At 37.5% G+C, this 19,059-nt stretch overlaps 5 protein-coding genes across 5 annotated transcripts; 2 read left to right on the forward strand and 3 right to left on the reverse strand.

The window, feature by feature from the left end:
- Positions 1–1,553: 1,553 nt before the first annotated feature.
- Positions 1,554–2,453, forward strand: LOC127804322 (uncharacterized). Its single transcript, XM_052341180.1, has one exon. The coding sequence runs from the start codon at positions 1,554–1,556 to the stop codon at positions 2,451–2,453; it is 900 nt and encodes a 299-aa protein (XP_052197140.1).
- Positions 2,454–4,573: 2,120 nt separating this feature from the next.
- Positions 4,574–5,383, forward strand: LOC127804323 (uncharacterized). Its single transcript, XM_052341181.1, has one exon. The coding sequence runs from the start codon at positions 4,574–4,576 to the stop codon at positions 5,381–5,383; it is 810 nt and encodes a 269-aa protein (XP_052197141.1).
- Positions 5,384–7,337: 1,954 nt separating this feature from the next.
- On the reverse strand, positions 7,338–8,328 carry LOC127804325 (uncharacterized). The gene has a single exon (XM_052341182.1). The coding sequence runs from the start codon at positions 8,326–8,328 to the stop codon at positions 7,381–7,383; it is 948 nt and encodes a 315-aa protein (XP_052197142.1). The 3' UTR covers positions 7,338–7,380.
- Positions 8,329–10,241: 1,913 nt separating this feature from the next.
- LOC127804326 (uncharacterized) lies at positions 10,242–11,141 on the reverse strand. Its single transcript, XM_052341183.1, has one exon. The coding sequence runs from the start codon at positions 11,139–11,141 to the stop codon at positions 10,242–10,244; it is 900 nt and encodes a 299-aa protein (XP_052197143.1).
- Positions 11,142–17,629: 6,488 nt separating this feature from the next.
- On the reverse strand, positions 17,630–18,536 carry LOC127804327 (uncharacterized). The gene is made up of 2 exons (XM_052341184.1): positions 18,414–18,536; positions 17,630–18,355 (listed from the first exon to the last, which is right to left on the reverse strand). Exons 1-2 carry the CDS (start codon positions 18,534–18,536, stop codon positions 17,630–17,632), a joined length of 849 nt encoding a protein of 282 aa, XP_052197144.1.
- Positions 18,537–19,059: the final 523 nt, after the last annotated feature.

The raw sequence follows: 19,059 nt of genomic DNA on the forward strand, positions 1-19,059 counted from the left end.
TTGGCTGGGTCTCCTCTCCAATCTCACAGTGTGATTTATATTGCCTAGTCCCATTAACACTGTCACATTGCGGGTGAGAGAAGCAGGGGAACATATTATTTGCTGATCATTGGTTTGTAGATCTCATAAAGATTATGTAGCTGTTGATCACCAATAGTAGCGAATTAATTCAGGTGTATAATCATGATTTGATTATTGTTAGTATTGTAATATTCATGAAGTGGAGAAAAATGATACTCTGTACAAGAAAAAGACAGCTACATAAAATTTTGAAACTGTTTCTATAAGGGAACTAAAGCAACCAACTTTAGTTTCCTTATGCCCCAGTAAATGTTCAATCACTTAAAAACTATAAGATTTGGCACTGAAAGCAACTGCTTTATCTCTGGTTAGCTTCCAATTACAATAGATTTTAGCCAAATAAGTATAGATTAAAATAATTCAAGCAACTTTCTAGGAGTTGATTATAAAAGGGTGGATTCCTTATCGAGTCCCAGCACAAGCTTATCCTATTAATTGTCTCCTTATTAGGTTGCTGCAAACCCTTTTTAGTTCTCCTAGATATTCCTCTAACTTTAAAAGTCTCAAATTATTTGCAATTTTTTTTTTCCCTCCATGTGTTCTGATGTAAGAACCAAGGAAACTTGGAGTTCCAAGTTAAAGCGATCACGCATGTGCTTAAAAGTAGCTGATTGAACTAGTTCATTATTTCTTTTGGTTTCTTCCGAGGCAGCCTTCATGTTATGGATAAAATTCCAATTACTAATACAATTAGGGTTTTTTAATTCTCAAAGTTCTTCCTCTCCAGACAACTTTGGAAGCTCCCGTTCCTTTCTATATTGTAACTAAAGCTATTAACTCGTTTGATGAACCACAGATATCCTTCTTCTTTCTTTCCTAATTTACAGATATACACAAACAAGTAATAACACCAAAAAGAAAAAAAGAAAAATAAGAAAAAGGAAAGAAATAATTGCTAAGTTAAATCAAAGGCTGTTACCTGGATAAAAGGAACAGTATGAGAGCGCTCTAGATTCTAACTTCAGGGTCCTCCTTTTGCCATTTCTTTAAGTAGACACACGCTTGCAACAAGCCATTCGTGCATTCAATTTAATAATGCTCTAATAAACATTTCTTACTCTCCACAGAAGATCTGGATCTCAATCCCTCTCGTATCTTCCTTTGCTATAATAAAATATAGCTTCTTGTATTATTTATGCCTTAAGCTTCTCCCACAAGAGACAAAACCATGGCACGCCACGTACGTGGAGGAAGAAGAGGCAGCTTGAGAAGAAATGACATGGGATTCGTGGCAGTAATAGCGTAATGCAGGGTGGTGGCACATTAGAATTAGGGCACCTCATGCCCGCAAAAGGTGTAAAAACTTAAAGGAATTCAAAGGAAGTCCACCATTGCTTCACGTGCTCATCCATTTCTTTTATCTCAGAGTCTGGCTCACCATCTCCTTTCCTGAGTTACAAATAGCAAAGCATAGAGCCGGCAGTTAAACATATTCAGAAATTTGAGCTTCTTGTGAAAGAAACATAACAACAATGGCTGCTAGTTCTTCAAAACTCAAGAGTTGTTACAGCATCCGATCTATTAGCCTGCCTACCAGATCACATCCTACCACTGCTGGAATTGAGGAGGAGCTGAGCAAGTTCAAGAAATGGGAGGCATCGCCCACACCAACTGCAAAGACAATCAGCAATGATCTATTGGGACTGCAGGACCTGTACACACGGGCACAGGATCTTCTTGAATTGCCACTGACCCAGCAAGTGATATCTCGCCATCAACACGCGAGATGTGTGGATGAGTTGCAGGATGGGTTGATGGGCCTGTTGGATATCTGTGGCAGAGCAAGGGATGTCATCTCACAAATCAAGGAACATGGTAGAGATGTTCAGTCCTCTATGAGGAGGACAAATGGTGACTCAAACATCCAAAGCAGCATAGCTAAGTACACTTGCTTTAGAAAGAAAATCAAGAATGATGCCAAGCAGTTGATTGCAGTGCTCAAGAAAATGGAGAATAAAATTGGGGCATCCCCACTCTTGGAACTAGACCATGTCTCCTCGGTTGTTAGATCACTAAGAGAGATGGAGTTGGCGAGCATCTCCATCCTTCTTTCACTTCTCTCCTTCTTGTCTGTCCCAATCTCATGGCCAAATTCTGCAATACGGTCACTGGTTTCGAAATTATTGAACAAGGGGGCAGTAGCACGTGAAAACAAACTGGAGAATGTGAAGGATCTGCAAAGCTTAGATACTGCAGTGTATGCCCTGTCCAAGAGTGATTCAGGTGAAGGGGATAAGAAGCAAGTTGTACAAAATGGCCTCAAGTCTTTCGAGGTTAGCATCGAAAACATCGAGAATGGTCTAGAGTGCTTGTTTAGGAGCATGATTAAAGCAAGAGCCTCTCTTCTAAACACAGTCTCTACAACAATTTGATAATCTATAAGATTTTTTTTTTTGGTACATATAAAATAACAGGAAATGTCCATACATTCAAGGGCATGGGAAGGTGTGAACCCACGACTTCATGTTCACCATGGGAGTTGGTCAGCACTTGAGCCACCCTCCGGAACATCTGTAGGGATACTTCAATCCAGCATGAGCATACAAGTTTTAAAGGATATGCTTATGGAATTTTCAATCTTGTATCAGCACCCATGTACCTAAACAAGGAAATACAATGCCCCCAGGGGTATAGCCTGGTGGTCCTGACGATCTCGTTTGGAGTTTACTCTGTCATGGTTAGAGTGTTGTTTTGGGATCGAAATCGAGGACCATCAGGTTTCCTGATTTAACTTCTTCACTATACTCTGGGACCAATAGGTGAGGACGCTTGGGCGTTACGTAAACAAAAAAATACAATTTAAATTGTTATTCAGATGACTGTCAATAGCCCATCTTTAGCGTACTTTACTCATATTAAGTTGATCTGAGCTTAAGCACTTGAATTAGTACTCCAATCTTGGAGCTGAAGTTGAGAATCGTCCTAATATGCAGTTCAACATATCTCAACATAACTCGTGTCATAATTCATAAAAATTGCCGCTAAAGATTCCAGAATAACAGGATTAATTGTAAACTTATGACAGTTAACATTTTCTTTAACAAAGCAAATGATATTCTGCAAATTTAAATTCAAGGTGAGTACAGAGAATAAAATTTTAAGCACAAGTTAAGAAATTTGAACTGTAGGCAAAAAGCTCATGAGACACAAGTTTCATCCTTCTTTTTGACGAAGTTACTATAAGGTGAAACGAGGTTTAAAATTAATCTTATGTACTTGGAAAGGACGAGTTTGAAAGACACAATCACTCAAAGGGAACAAAAAATTGTTATTTTATCCAGCAAAGAAACAAACGTGAACAGAAAATAATCATCTCAAGATAGTCATGAGTTAGTGTTCGCAGTCATGAGGCTCCCCACTTTGCTAGGGTTGAGGGAGAGTTATATTCATACGCAGTCTTTCCCTTACTTTTTCTGCAAAGAGACTGCTTTTCTTGACTCGAATCCATGACCTTCCTGTCCCAAAAGCCCAACCTTCATGTTGCTACCCAGCCCCCCCTCTCTCGCAAAATAAACAATAAATCACAATTTTTTTTTTTCTGAATAAAGGAATCTTAGAATACTAGTATATTAAACTATCCTATAAGTTGAACGACTGAAAAATATTGGCATCCCTGCACCTACAGTTGACACATCAAGAACTGGTTAATTCAAGAAAGAGAGAAAAGAAATGGTTAATTCAAGAACTGGGTGCTAAAAATTAAGGTTACAAGCTAGGACAATTAACATGTCAAGTTGTCAATATTGCCATTTTTGTTCGTAAGTTTTTGAATTTTAGCTATGTATGTATACCTCAACTTCAGAAAATTCAAATGCAGCTAAGTCCAGATATTTAAACAATTAGACATGCAAGAACATGCCATTCGTGCAACACATTATAATAAGAACTCCACTTCCCTTCAACTTGCTTGTCTTTTGGTTTAACCCTACAAAACCGGATCTTGATCTCCCTAGTGCCTTAATTTCTACACATGATTAAGGTTTAATGTTGTTGTTATTGGTGACTCGAGGTTCTTCAAAATGGGACAACCTTGACAGGCCAGCTCTGCAGGGGTGAGGCAGGTTCAATTTTATAGTAGCCAATAGAAGGTAATGTTGAAGAAATAGAACAATGCAGGGTAGGCAAGAAGAAGTTTGATTTTCTTTTGAATGGTACAACTCATCCCCATTTCATTAGCATGGAGAATACAGATGATAAGTTGATAACAAATTATTAGATCATTGCTTGCCAAACGGGTGACAACATGACCTAATTTGACGGAGAACCCTCCTTGGCATCACATGCTCATAATATTGTTATGGAAAACTCCAGGCCTCATCATTTTGCTTATCATTTTGTATAAATAGGCAAGTGTGGAATATGTACTTACAATCAATAACTTGAGCCTTTTGTGAGTAAAGAGAACAAAATGGATAGCTCTTCAAATTGCAGCCATCATTTCCACATCCGGTCAATTAGCCTGCCCTGCAGATCGCATCCTAACATAACTGTGATGGAGAATAAGCTCAGCAAGCTCAAATCATGGAAGGCAACATCCCCACTAACAGCAGAGGCAATCAACAATAGTCTCTCAGGACTAGAGGATCTGTACAAGTGTACAGATGAACTTCTCGATTTGCCGCTGACCCAACAAGCCCTCTGTCCCCACCAGCAAGGGAGATGGTTCAATATGTCATTGGATATATCGGACAGGCTTCTTGACGTTTGTTGCATTACAAGAGATCTGATGTCACAAATTAAGGAACATTCTAGAGATATTCAATCAGCTCTCCGAAGAAGAAAAGGAGATTTAAGCATTGAAAGCAGCATTGTTAAATACCGTACCTTTAGAAAGAAGATGAAGAAGGAAGCAAAGAAGTTGATTGCAGCAATGAAGGAAACGGATAACAAGATTGGAGCCTCACCAGTCACAGAACAAGATCACCACGTCTCCCCGGTGATTACAGCACTTAGAGAAGTCACTGCAATTAGCATCTCTGTCTACCATTCCATTCTCTTGTTCTTGTCTGCACCAGTTTCTAGGCCAAAGTCCAGAAGATGGTCTGCGATTTCCAAGTTCTTGCACAAAGGTAGAGTAGCTCCTGAAGATCAGCAGCATAATATGAGTGAGTTGGAAAGTGCAGATTTTGCATTGGACATCCTATACAGATGTGGTTCAAGTGATGGGGATAACATGCAGATTGCACAAGCTAGTCTGGAGCAATTGGAGGCTAGCATTGGATCCATTGAGAATGGCTTGGAGTGCTCATTTAGGCACTTGATCAAAGCAAGGGCGTCTCTTCTGAACCTAGTATCCAAATAAAAACATAGTTCGTCTTGAAACCCGCATAGGCATCCAAGTTTTACAGGATATGCTTATGGATCCCAATTTTGTGATCAACAACTATGTATAAATTTTTCATGTATAGAAGAAAATGGTATAGAAACCATCTTTTATCATGCAAACTATGACCTCTCTATCTTCTTCTAAAGTCATTATGCATATATTTTGCAGAAGTAGCATAATATGCTTTGTTAAAGAAACTAATACAACCCCCCAGAAAAAGATGGAAGATACACCACATCTGAATATATATACATAAAGAGACAGACAGACAGACACACACACACACTTGGCTCGATGCAACAAACTAGTAACAGGGGTTCAATATCCTCCCTAATGAATGAACTGAAAAATTGCATCCGCATTTTAGTTGGCATCATCCCAATTCAAGATCTAACTCTGGTCATCACCAAGCATCCTTCCTGTCTTGGAGATGAATGCTAGAAATTATCGAAATCCATTGTGTTGTACTTTATTTTTTGTGCTTGGATGCATATACAAATAGGTAATAAACAAGGACATCAAGTATTCTGATAGTATTCTCAAAATATTTTAACAGTGAAGTTGTAAAAGAGATGGTAATTAATTTTCTGACGATGCATATTAGTATAGAAGCACTACAAAACGGTCACCGTTACGTAACATTTGTAACCCCCGGAACTTACTGGAACGGGGGAGAGCAACTGGAAGAATTCGTGTCGGAAGCGGCATCGTCTAACAAAGAGAGAATGAGGAGAGAAAAGAAATTAAGAGAGAGAAATCGGCGAACAGAAAATAAGAAGAGTAGAAAGCTTACCGGCGACGAAGCTGAGGTAATGAACTCGACATTTCCGCTCGGTTTTCTTTCTTAGATAGAGTCGCCCGAATTTTCTTGAGTAACCAACGGCGATGGAGACGGCAATCGGCCTCCGGCCGGAAATCGGCGACGGCGCCAAGGTCTCTGGCCATGGCCACGGGCTGCCCCACCTTCTCGGTAGGCCGCTGGAATAGAGTGCGATTTTGTTCACCCCCTTAACAGGGGTGAACAAAATCGCACTCGCTGGAATGGGGAGGGGCGCCGGTCCTCTTTAAATCTAACCTTATCGGACCCATAAAAGATGGTCCAACCGGGTTTGAACATTTTTTTTTTAACGAACCATTACAAGTGCTCCCACTATTCGATTTTATGATTTCAGCAAGAGAGGTAAATTAAAGAATCTAACAAGCAGGTTTCGACCCCTAACATAACCCCAAACATGAGGGCAATAAGCATTTTTCATTTTTTAGGATCGTTCCTTATTTGCTGAACTATTTTCTAACCAAAACTTGAACACAGAATCTCTGGACTCAAAAAGGAACACCCCAGCATATTTTTCCTTTGCCAGTTGATCTATGCCATGGGAACGGGTTTGAACATTTTCTTTAAAACTAGAAATAGTCGAAATGGGCTCGACAAAAATAAACTTATACTAAATTACAACTATTTAAATGATGGAAATATCCTTACAAACTTTTTTGGGCCAACTAGTCTAATTATAAATTTGTATATGATGTAAATACATTTATATCTAAATTATAGTTAAATGTACATAAATAAAATTAACTCAAATTATTTTAATTGGGTTTGCTTCATTTTTTTTGTATCATTTGAGTTTACTCTAAATAAAATAAAAACGCCTTTAATGTATGGATATGTAGTTTTATATTTTATTTTTTATCTTATTGTTAAAAAATAATTAGTTTTTTTCTTTTTACTTCTTTAAAAATTCTAAAAATGGTATCCTTAAAGTAGCTGTCAAAATAAATTTTCTTTCCCCAAATAGATTCAAATAGATGGCTAAGATAATGAATATGGATGTTACTTAAAATTACTAGCAATTTGAGGAAGAAAAATGGGACACACAAGGAGAGAGCTAACTCAAAATATACACTTCAATTGATTAATGTACACAACTCTACAATATGCAGCAAACTTTAAAATGGCTATTACAATTGGCCTAATGGGACAGTATATTCAGAAGAGAGACCCTTGTGTAGATCAAGTGCCTAAAGAGGCCTTCCAGTCCACTTTCAAGACCTTCAATGCTTCCCTTCAAATCCTCCAACCTTCCCAGAACAGATTGAATCCTCTCTGCCACAGAATCTTCTTGTGAACCATACAACACCAAGCTGTTCAGTTCCATCTCCACCTCCTCCATCTCGTTCCGGCAGTTCTTCTGGCCATCGCCGCCTGCCATCGCCCCTTTGTGCACCAGACTTGAAACTAGTGACCATCTGCTAGGCCTTGGCTTGCCCACTGGTGTTGAAAGAAACAGCCATAGCGATTGGAAGATCCAACTGGTGATCAAACTTGCTTCTCCCAGCACTCGAACAACAGCGCAGAGGTGGTGATCTGAATCCGGGAGAGTGGATTCAGCAAATTTGCTGTCTGTTCTTTGCTTCAGTCCAGCCAGTGATTTTGCTGCCTCCTTCATCATCTTCTTCCTAGAGGATGCGTAAGCGTTGACATCTAGTTCAGTGCCCGTATTACCAACTTTTCTTCTTCGAAGAGCAGATTGAAGCTGTTGAAGACCTTCCTTTATTGCCAAAACTGCATCCCTGGTGTTGCTGCATATGTCTATACAACGGACAGACTCTTCTAACAATTCGTTTGCCCATTTTTCGTGTTGATTCTGGGAGAGAGCTTGTTGAGTCAGTGGTAAACTGAGAAGCTCCTCAATGCATTTGTACAGTTCTCCAAGGCCAGACAAACCAGTGCAAATTGTCTCGGCCTTTGATGAAGAAGAGGATGGCTTCCAAATTTTGAGCCTTTTCAGCTCTTCCTCAATTCGAAGCGTGCTAGGATGTGATCGAGCCTGCAAACTAATGGATCGGACGTGGTGGTGACTTTTGCACTTAGGGGTGAAAGCAGGCATAGTTGTTCTTCTCAATATGGAAGAACTCATGTCAGTACGTCAATTTATAGCAAGACAGAATAGAACCAGGAGAGTCTATTTATGGTTCTTCATGTCAATATGATGGTCACCATCACCATGTGAAGGCAATGTGGGTATTTTCTCAGTTGCTTAGCGTCTTGTCACCCCTTCAGCCAACAAAATCATGAATGATCCATATCCTATTTAGCCTCATAGGAGAGAAGTGGTACGGTATATCTTACAAATTAGATTTTTTAGGCTCCTCCGCCACCGCCAACCTTTATGCTAATCCATGGTTCATCAACCCAAGGAAGTCGGTTAGATAAATAAAGGAATGGTGGCTCCCAAAGTTGTCTGGAGAGCACGAACCTTGACAAAAGACGTAACTCGTACAGTGGTGAGATCTATAGAGATCAAGAACTATATTAGTATTTGATTACAAGATATAGATATGTGGATATGGTGGTTGTGACAAATAATGAAGAGATATTTATTTTTATATCTATGCACGGGTGGCTTGTACCCACAATGCCCCCCCTTGAAGTTTGCAGCCTACCGATGTATTTAATTAATGAGGTTGATTAGTGCATGATTATTGCACTGTCATCAAAGTACAGCTAATATGATCTGTACTTGATCCATGAAACCTACTGCTTGATTGACCTGCATTCATTGTGAATTGTCGCCGTTCCTTTTCTAAGGTAAGACAATCATGAGATCGCATTTTGGAGAAGAGTGAGTAATTTAAGTTCAGGCATAACTGTCAATTTAGTCGTGTTTTCTTAGATCTTTTGTATGCATTTAGAATAGTCGATTTTTGAAGGTAAAAACTCAAGAAACTTGGAAATGTTCAAGGTGAGATGGAGCAAGAAAAAATGATAAGATTAATAGCGCTGCTGCTTGAAGTTCTGATAAGAAAAAGCATTTTGTGGGACTACAACAGTTCACCTAGGAATTCTCAATCTTACTGTTTGTTATCTCATCTCACTTTTCTTGTAGGAAAATACTATTGGTATATCTTTGTGTACACCTTGGACTACATAAAGATATACCAATGACCAAAAAGCCCCTTATGAGGCGCATAGAGACGCATGTGAGGCGCAGGGCATTTTGGTCATAATACTCCCTTATATAACCCCAAGATATACAAAATAGATGTACATCTAACATGATCCTTTCTTGTAATTCAAGAAGCAGAAATTAAACTAATATTTGATATTTGGAATCTGAACATGAATGGTGTTGCGGGAGAAAACACGATAAATAATGAACTACCTTAATCGACTCCTGTGAGGACATCTGTGATCATTTTAACTTGGAATTCCCAAATTTTGTTGGTTATTACATCCTGGACGCATTGAAGAAGACGAGTTTACCAGAATAACTTGAGAACCACAAAGTTTAAGACAATACCTGGGAGAAATAAAAAAGGGGCTGCAGCTGCTTAATCTGGGGATGCACTAGGCTAAGGTGGTGCCTAGCCTGTGCACAAGCATCTTCCCTTTTTTAATCGACTCCTTGGAAAATATTTTCAATTAGTTTAATCAACACACGCTTGGCTAAAATCATTTCCTAATTTTTGGAAGATCACCAGGCATAAAGAAATTGTCCTGAACTTTAAGCAACTCTTTAGATTTGAGCAGTGGTGAACAGTTCATGATGCTGCTCGATTGATATGCACTTCTAGAAAATCAATTGTAGCATAATGCTTATGTTCGATAACTTCAGCTCTAATATAAGAGATGAAACAGAGAAAGATTCATTAAGATGTAATCACATTAGACGAGAATATCTAATTCTGCGCAAGAATTTGTATGAAGTTTTCTTTTCATTTAGAGACTGAATCTTTTACGAGGCTATTGAACACAAAACTGGAGTCCATAAGCATATCCTCTAAAACTTGGATGCCTATGCAGGATTCAAGATGACCGCAAGCATCAGCATCACATTATCGGTGAAAGTATGTTCAGAAGAGAGGCCCTGGATTTAACCAATCGCCTAAATAAGTCGTCCAACCCATTTTCAATCAATTTAACGACAGCATCCAAATGCTCCGAGCTGCTTTGTGCACCGTGCATATGGTCCCCGTGACTGGAACCTTGTCTGGATAAAACGTTCAAAGCAACATCCAGGCTTTCCAACTCCTTCATATTCTTCTGTTGGTCATCGCATGCTACTCTGCCTTTCTGTATGAATTTGGAAACCAGCGACCATCTTGTGGACTTTTTGGAGATTGAGGTGGACAAGAACAAGCAGAGAAGTGAATGGCAGATGGATATGCTAATTGAACCAACTTCTCTTAGCAATCTAATCAAGGAGGCGCCCCGGGGGTCTAGTTCTAGGAGTGGTAAGACTCCAATTTTGTTATCCATTTGTTTCAGTGATGCGATCAACTTCTTTGCTTCCTTCTTCATCTGTTGTCTAAAGCAAGAGTACTTTGCAATGCTGCTTTCGATGCTGAGATCTCCTTTTCTTCTACGGAGAGCAGATTGAAGATCTTTAATATGTTCCTTAATTTGTGACACAAAATCCCTTGTGCATCCACAAACATCAAGAAGAATGAGTGATATGTCCAATGATTCATTGACCCACCTCTCCCGCTGGTTGGAAGAAAGAACTTGCTGGGTCAGTGGCAAATTAAGAAGTTCATCCACAAATTTATACAGATTTTCGAGTCCTGATATACCATTGAAGAGAGCCTCTGCAGTTGGTGTGGATGATGCTTCCCAAGTTTTGAGCTTGTTCAGCTCCTCCTCGATCCTAATCATGCTAGGATGCGATTGGCTAGGCAGGCTAATTGAGCGGCTGTGGCAAGGATTGTTGAAATTTGAAATGCTAGCCATTTTTGTCTTCCTTAACAAATGAATCAATTTGTGATGGTAGGGATGCTCTATGCTTGAATATTTATACCACATGAAAGTCAACAAGATGATCCATCCATCCTCCAAAATAATATGACAAAGCATCTGATGCCAGAGTGGTTCTTTCTTTTGGAAAAATTGGCTGTCTTGCCACACATTTGGCGAACAATTGTCTATAATCAGTCTTTTTCTATGTTCTGCAATATGAAACCAATATGAGGTGTTGAAATACTATGTGTTTGTTGTACCAATTACCAAAGAATCAACTTCGTGCTTGCCCAGCACTGTGCCATTACTGCCACATTGCTCTCTTTTGGCTACTATTATATTGAAGCTGCCTCACCCCTGCAGACTTGGCCTGTCAAGGTTGTCTCACTACGAACAAACTCAAGTTACCAGCAACAACTCAAATAATTTTTTAGCGCAATAGAAACATTGAGGAGATCAAGATGCCGATTTGTAGGACTAACAACAATAATAATCGGATTAAGAAAGGGGGAGTACATATTATAATGTGTGCACGAATGGCTTGTTGTTAGGCTGTCTTCACTGCAATTCCAAATTCAATAATCTTGCATCAATTTGGAGGTGGCATCAGGGCTAAATCATCTACTTCCATGTACGGCTGTACCAGTTTCGGCAGTATAATGGCCCATGATCTTTTTGCTCGGATTAGTGCCCAATGTTCAGCTCATACTCCTAGAATCCAAAATTTGCAGAAAGCATTTGCTTTATTGGCAAATTTCAATTTGTTAACTAGTGGAAAAATTGGGCTATTTTTCCCAAATTCAACTTCACCATAAATAGTATCGTATGATGAACAGTACCCACATAAGTGAATAATACATGAATAATTATACCAAAAATTGCATCAAAAAAAATCCTAAGAAAGATTAGAGAGGTCAACGGTCTCACTTAAAATTCAGACTCTTGAGACTAATTTTTCTTAGACATGCACTTAATAGCACAATATATCACTAACACTACTATGAATATATTCAACAAAAATTATTGAATATAGTAATAAATAGAACATCAGAATTTAACGAGATTCGGCCAATTTAGCCTATATTCTCAAACACCATAAAAATTACTTCACTAATTTTCAAAAAGAGAAATAAAAATAAAAGAAAGAATACAAATTGTTTGGATGATTTACATAAGAGGGGGAGGGCTCCTTTTATAATAAAAAGAAACCTTCCCAAACCCACAATCAACAATGTGGGATTTGGGAGAGCTACAAAATCAACAAATCTCCACCTTGATGAATTTCTCAAATCCCAATCAGATTCCTCAATTAACAAAATTCTCACCAATGAAGCTATCATTAGTAGTTTCTTCAAATGCACTTTGTAGCGCCAATTTCAAATATTAAGAATATTAATCAAGTTAAAATAATGTTAGAATTTGACTGTTGTCATTACCTTAGTTATCATATCAATAAGATTTTCAGTGGTTCAGATCTTTTGAATTTGTATATCACATTCTTCCAGAATTTTTCGTATAAAGTAATATCTTATATTGATATACTTCATCCTTACATGATAAATTTGATTTTTTTGCTAAGTGAATAGCAATCTGACTGTCATAATGTATCTTGATGTATTCCTGACCAACTCCCAATTCATCAAACAACCCATAAAGCCAAATTGTTTCATTCACATCCTTTATAACTACCATGTACTCTGCTTCTGTTGTAAACATGGGAATTGTAGACTGTAAGGTAGACTTCCAACTGCCCGATGCTTTTGTAAAAGTGAAAACATAACCAGTCGTAGATCGTTGGAATCACAATAACCAACTATGTATTTACCCACTTTCTCATCTCACTCAAACACTAAACCAACATCTATAGTGTTCAAAATATATTGCATAATCTATTTCACATCTTGTCAATATTCCTTTCCAGGATCATGCATTTACTTGCTCACAACTCCAACTGCTTGTGAAATATCGGGCTTTATATACACCATAACATACATCAAGCTACCAATAAAATTTGCATACAAAACTTTTGACATATACTCCCGTTTCGCAGCACTCTTTGGAGATAGAGATGCACTAAGCTTTAAATGAGGAGCTAACGGAGTACTCACAAATTTTGATTTTTCATTCATGCCAAAACATTGTAGTGCTTTCTTCAGATATGTTTTTTGAGACAAACAAAGCCTTTCTCTTTTCTCGTCTTTGATTATCTCCATGCTGATAATCTTCTTGCCTTCTCTCAAATCTTTCATTTCGAACTCCTAATTCAACTGAGCCTTTAATTTTTCAATTTTTTCACTATTTTTTGAAATTATCAGCATATCATCAACATACAGGAGAAGATAAATGAAAGATCTATCATGTAGCTTTCGCAAATACACATAGTGATCATATTTACTTCTAGTGTACCTTTGTCCCAACATAAACTTGTCAAATTGCTTGTACTGCTGCCTTAAAGATTGCTTAAATTCGTACAACTTTTTGTTTAGTTTACAAACCTAATTTTCTTTACCAGCAACCCTGAATCTTTTTGGCTGAGTCATATAGATTTCATCTTCCAAATTACCGTGTAGAAATACGATTTTCACATCCATCTGAACTAGTTCCAAATCCAATTATGCTACTAATGCCAACAAAATTCTAATAGAGAAATGTTTCACAACTAGAGAAAAAAACGTCATTATAATCAATTTCCTCTGCCTAAGCATAGCCTTTAGCCACTAACCTTACCTTGTAATGGACATCATTTTTATCAGAAAATCCTTCTTTTTTTTTCTTTTTTTTTTTTTACATATACCCAGTTGCATCCAATTGTCTTCTTTCCATTTGGTAAGCTGACTAGCCTTTGTGTTTTATTCTTCTGAAGGCACTGCATTTCTTCATTTATGGCTTTCCTCCACTTTTCATTTTCTAAACTTTGGATAGCTTTATTATAAGTGACAAGAATGTCATCATTTACAATTAAAGATGCATAGGCCACCATATCAACAAAACGAGCAGGTTTTTGAATCTTTCGTCATGGCCTTCCTATTGCAATTGATTCCTGTTGATGTGAAGGTTCTTGGATCGGAACCTCTTGTTCATCTGACGAGTCATCTGCTGTAAGAGTGTCTTTATTTGATTCATTATTTACTGCTGGGTCAATGAATCTTTTATCAAACTCCACCTATTTTGGAGTATTCTCTACCTGTTGTGAAGCATCATCAATCTGCTGTACAACTTCATTTTTTACCTTATTCAACATGGTAGATTCATCAAAGGTAATATCCCTACTAAAGATTATCTTCTTTAATTCTGGACACTATAGTCGGTATCCCTTTATTCCAAAAGTGATCCCCATGAACAATTCTTTCTTTACTCTTGAATCCAACTTGGATTCCTTAACATGGTAGTATGTAGTGGAACCAAACACATGTAAGGAATTGTAATCATTAGCATGTTTTCCTAACCACACCTTAAAACGAGTTTTTCCACAAATAACAATTGATGACAATCGATTAATGAGGTGACTCGCATATGCCACACCTTTAGCCTAAAATTGCCTGTCTAACCCAGCATTGGACAACATACACCAAACTTTCTCCAGTAACATTCAGTTCATGATCTTTGCCACCCCATTTTGGACTGTGAATTGTCGAACAATACCTTCATCTTGACAGACTTTGTCAAATTGATCATTTTTATACTCAAGACCATTATTTGTTTTGAGTCGTTTGATCATTCTACCAGTTTGAGTTTCCATCATATTTTTCTAATTAAGTAAACATCCTAACATTTCATCATTTTTCTTCAAAGTATACACTCATACTCTTCGAGAATAATCATCAACAAAGGTAACATATTAGTGTTTGCCTCCCATTAATGATGAAAGGTCCCCATGCATCTAAGTGAACATAATCCAGAATACTCTTAGATTGTAGTGCCAAATTTCACTCTCGTCTGCTTCGATCCCCTTGACACAGTGCTCACAAAAATTCAATTTGCAAGTATTGACATCTTTCAACAATTCTTACTTGGCTAGAATTTGTAAGGATTTTTCACTTGCATGTCCCAAATGCATATATCATAGTTTGGTTGCTTCTGTATCCCTATCATCATTAGAAGCTATTGTTGTTGCTATCCCAATAATTGCATTACCTTGATGGTAATACAAGTTATTCTTCTTTTGAATCCCTTTCATCAATACAAGTGCAATAGATTTCACCTTCATAACTCCGTTTTTTGCAATTACTTTAAGTCCTTTGGATTCTAAAGTTTTCATAGAAATGAGATTCTTTGTCAGACTTAACACATATCTCACATATGTCAGTATTCTAGTTGATCCATCATGATTCCTCAAATGGATTGTACCAACTCCAATTGTTTCACAAGGTGTGTCATTTGCTGTGTAAACAACTCCTACATCAAGTTCTTGAAAGTCAAAGAATCAGTCCCAATTATGACATATATTGTGGCTGCAACTTGAATCTAAAAGCCAAGCACCAGAATAACTTGTCGAATAAGTAATAACAAGTGAAAGGTCTAAGTTTCATCATCAAACTCAGCTACATTTGAGATAGTTTTCCCTTTGTTAGGTCTATTTTTAATTTTTAACTTTGGGCAGTCCTTCTTCCAATGGCCTTTCTCTTGACAAAAGGCACACTCATCTCGGGTTGAACCTCAAACTAGATGTCCCTCTCGTTCCTTTCTTCTGGTTTTGCAAATGACCTCTTACAATCAATGCTTCTGCTGAGCCATGCATTACTTTTTTCTTATATTTCTTTCTCAACTCATAGCTATACAAAGCAACACAAATTTCACTAAGAGATACTTGAACTTTCCTATGAAGCAGACTTTCAAGAAATTTAAACTCCTAGGAAAGGATCCTTGTAACATCAAAACCAAATCCTCTTCTTTGAATGTTTTATTCCAATTCATCAAATTAGCTACTAATTGATTAAAGATAATTATATGATCATTCATTGTGGTATCAGGAACATAAGTAAAGCAGAATAATCTTTTTTCATGTAAAGCTTATTTTGATCATTTTTCTTCAAAAACTTTTCTTCCAATGTCTTCCATTATATACTTGCAGAAGTTTCATTCAAAAATGCATACCTCTGTTCTCTGAATAGGCATGATCGAATTGTACCACATACCAATCGATTGATGATCTTCCATTCTTTTTTTTTTTTTTTTTTTATATATCAACTGGTTTCTTTTCCTCAATACCAATATCTAAATCTTGTTGAAAGAGAGCATCTAAAATCTCACATTGTCACATGCTGAAATGACCAAAATTGTCAAACACCTTGCAATTCTTGTATTTGCCAAATTTCTCGCCAAATTGGACAAGGAAAAGGCTCACAATGTGGATGTTTCTGAACTCCTTTCATTTGTCATTTTTGTCATATTTTATATTCAATAGTTATCAAAACAGAATATCAACAATCCAAATAAATCTTTTATGATGTGAAAGATCAGACAATGTAATTGCAATTGCAAAGCATATTAAGAAAAATTTGGCAATTTTTTTGTCAATATAAACATAGCTACAATTAAAAAACCTTGTACTTTGAAATCGATTATTAAAAAAATTAAATTATTATTTTTAAATTCAACTTCACCGTAAATAATATTGTATAAATAAATAATACCATATAAATAAATAATATGTAAACAATTATACCCAAATTCATACTAAAAAATTTCAATAAGTACTAGAAGGATCACAAATGATCCCACTTTAAACCTACACTTCTAAAATAAATTTTTGCTAAAACATGTACTTAATAATATAATATATCACAAACACCACTATAAATATATTTAATAAAAATTATTTAATATAAAAATAAATAAAATATCAAAATTTAATAAAATTGACTAATTTAGCCTACATCTTAGAGACTATTAAAAATACTTCACTAATTTCTTAATAAAGAAATACAAATGAGAGCGGAAAATGTAAATTGTTAGGATGATTTAGCCGCGGGGGAGGGGGTGGGGGGGAGGGCTCTTTTATAATAAAAGGAAACCCTCCCAAACCCACAGCCAACGACGTGGGATTTGGGAGAGCCAAAAAGTCAACATTAACCATCATAATTTGACTCTTTTTGGACGCAAGTGTTGAATTTGCTAAACTTTTTGTTGAGATTGACAATTTTCATGAAACTCGATATCTGATACGCTAAGAGTACAAAAGGACAGGACAAACAGTTTTGCATGTAGAGGGTATCTAAAGTTTGAGCACAAAAAGAAAAGGAATGAAAAATTCAGATAGTAGGAGCCTTAAATGTCCCAAACTCCAAGTTTGAGAGAGAGAGAGAGAGGGAGAGAGAGAGGCAACAGATGAGCAGAACAGAAATTATATTGTATTTTCTTGCATATCTACAGAATATGGTTGTACAATGGGTGCTAAATACAAAACTGGAAGTCCATAATCATATCCCCTAAAACTTGGATGCCTACTATGGATTTGTAGATGGATGTATCTCCACAGATCATCACAATGGAGTAGAAACCATGTTTAGAAGAGAGGCTCTTGCTTTAATCATGCTCCTAAACAAGCACTCCAGACAATTCTCAATGTCTTCGATGCTAACCTCAAAAGACTTGAGGCTATTTTGTGCAGCTTGCTTCTTATTCCCTTCACCCGAATCACCCTTGGACAGGGCATACACTGCAGCATCTAAGCTTTGGAAGTCCTTAACATTCTCCAGTTTGTTTTCACATGCTACTGCCCCCTTGTTCAATAATTTGGAAACAAGTGACCGTATTGCAGAATTTGGCAATGAGATCGGGACAGACAAGAAGGAGAGAAGTGAAAGAAGGATGGAGATGCTCACCAACTCCACCTCTCTTAGTGATCTAACAACCGAAGAGACGTGGTGATCTAGTTCCAAGAGTGGCGATGCCCAAATTTTATTTTCTGTTTTCTTGAGCACTGCAATCAACTGCTTGGCATCATTCTTGATTTTCTTTCTAAAGCAAGTGTACTTAGCTATGCTGCTTTGGATGTTTGAGTCACCATTTCTCCTCCTCATAGAGGACTGAACATCTCTACCATGTTCCTTGATTTGTGAGATGACATCCCTTGCTCTGCCACAGATGTCCAACAGGTCCATCAATCCATCCTGCAACTCATCCACGCATCTCGCGTGTTGATGGCGAGGTATCACTTGCTGGGTCAGTGGCAATTCAAGAAGATCCTGTGCCCGCGTGTACAGGTCCTGCAGTCCCAATAGACCATTGCTGATTGTCTTTGCATGCAGTTGGTGAGGACGGTGCCTCCCATTTCTTGAACTTGCTCAGCTCCTCCTCAATTCCAGCAGTTGTAGGATGCGATCTGGTAGGTAGGCTAATAGATCGGATGCTGAAACGACTCATTAGTTTTGAAGAACTAGCAGCCATTGTTGTTCTGTTTCTTTCACAAGAAGCTCAAATTTCTGAACACGTCAACTGCAGGCTCTATGCTTTGCTATTTATAACACATGAAAGGAGACAGGATGTGCCAGACTGTTCATGAAAGAAATGGACTTGCATGTGAAACCAGAGTGGGCTTCCTTTAAACTCATTCAAGTTGTTCAATGAGCCGGCATTAGGTGTGCTAATTCTAATGAGATGCAACACGTGCCTTACGCTGATACTGCCACGTTGTTGTGTCCTCTTTGCTGTTATAAAACTCAAGCTGCCATGGTTTTGTCTCTTGCGGGAGAAGCTGAAGTAATATATAACACAAGAATCCATATTTTTATTATTGCAATGAAGATACGGGAGAGATTGAGATCCAGATCTTCTTCTGTAGAGAGTAAGAGATGTTTATTAGATCATTGTTAAATTGAATGCACGAATGGCCTGTTGCAAGCGTGTGCCTCCTTAAAGAAATGGGCAAATGGGAGACCTTTAAATTAGAAGTTTAGAGCTTTCATATCCA

This window comes from Diospyros lotus, chromosome 6 (genome assembly GCF_014633365.1).
Source record: "Diospyros lotus cultivar Yz01 chromosome 6, ASM1463336v1, whole genome shotgun sequence".
Lineage (NCBI taxonomy): Eukaryota > Viridiplantae > Streptophyta > Magnoliopsida > Ericales > Ebenaceae > Diospyros > Diospyros lotus.

Coding starts and splice junctions, on each gene's coding strand:
- LOC127804323 (XM_052341181.1), top strand. CDS start 4,574: ATGGAGAATAAGCTCAGCAAGCTCAAATCATGGAAGGCAACATCCCCA.
- LOC127804326 (XM_052341183.1), bottom strand. CDS start 11,141: ATGGCTAGCATTTCAAATTTCAACAATCCTTGCCACAGCCGCTCAATT.
- LOC127804325 (XM_052341182.1), bottom strand. CDS start 8,328: ATGAGTTCTTCCATATTGAGAAGAACAACTATGCCTGCTTTCACCCCT.
- LOC127804322 (XM_052341180.1), top strand. CDS start 1,554: ATGGCTGCTAGTTCTTCAAAACTCAAGAGTTGTTACAGCATCCGATCT.
- LOC127804327 (XM_052341184.1), bottom strand. CDS start 18,536: ATGGCTGCTAGTTCTTCAAAACTAATGAGTCGTTTCAGCATCCGATCT. Junction 18,356..18,413: donor GCAAGTTCAAGAAATGGGAG/GCACCGTCCTCA, acceptor TTGGGACTGCAG/GACCTGTACACGCGGGCACA.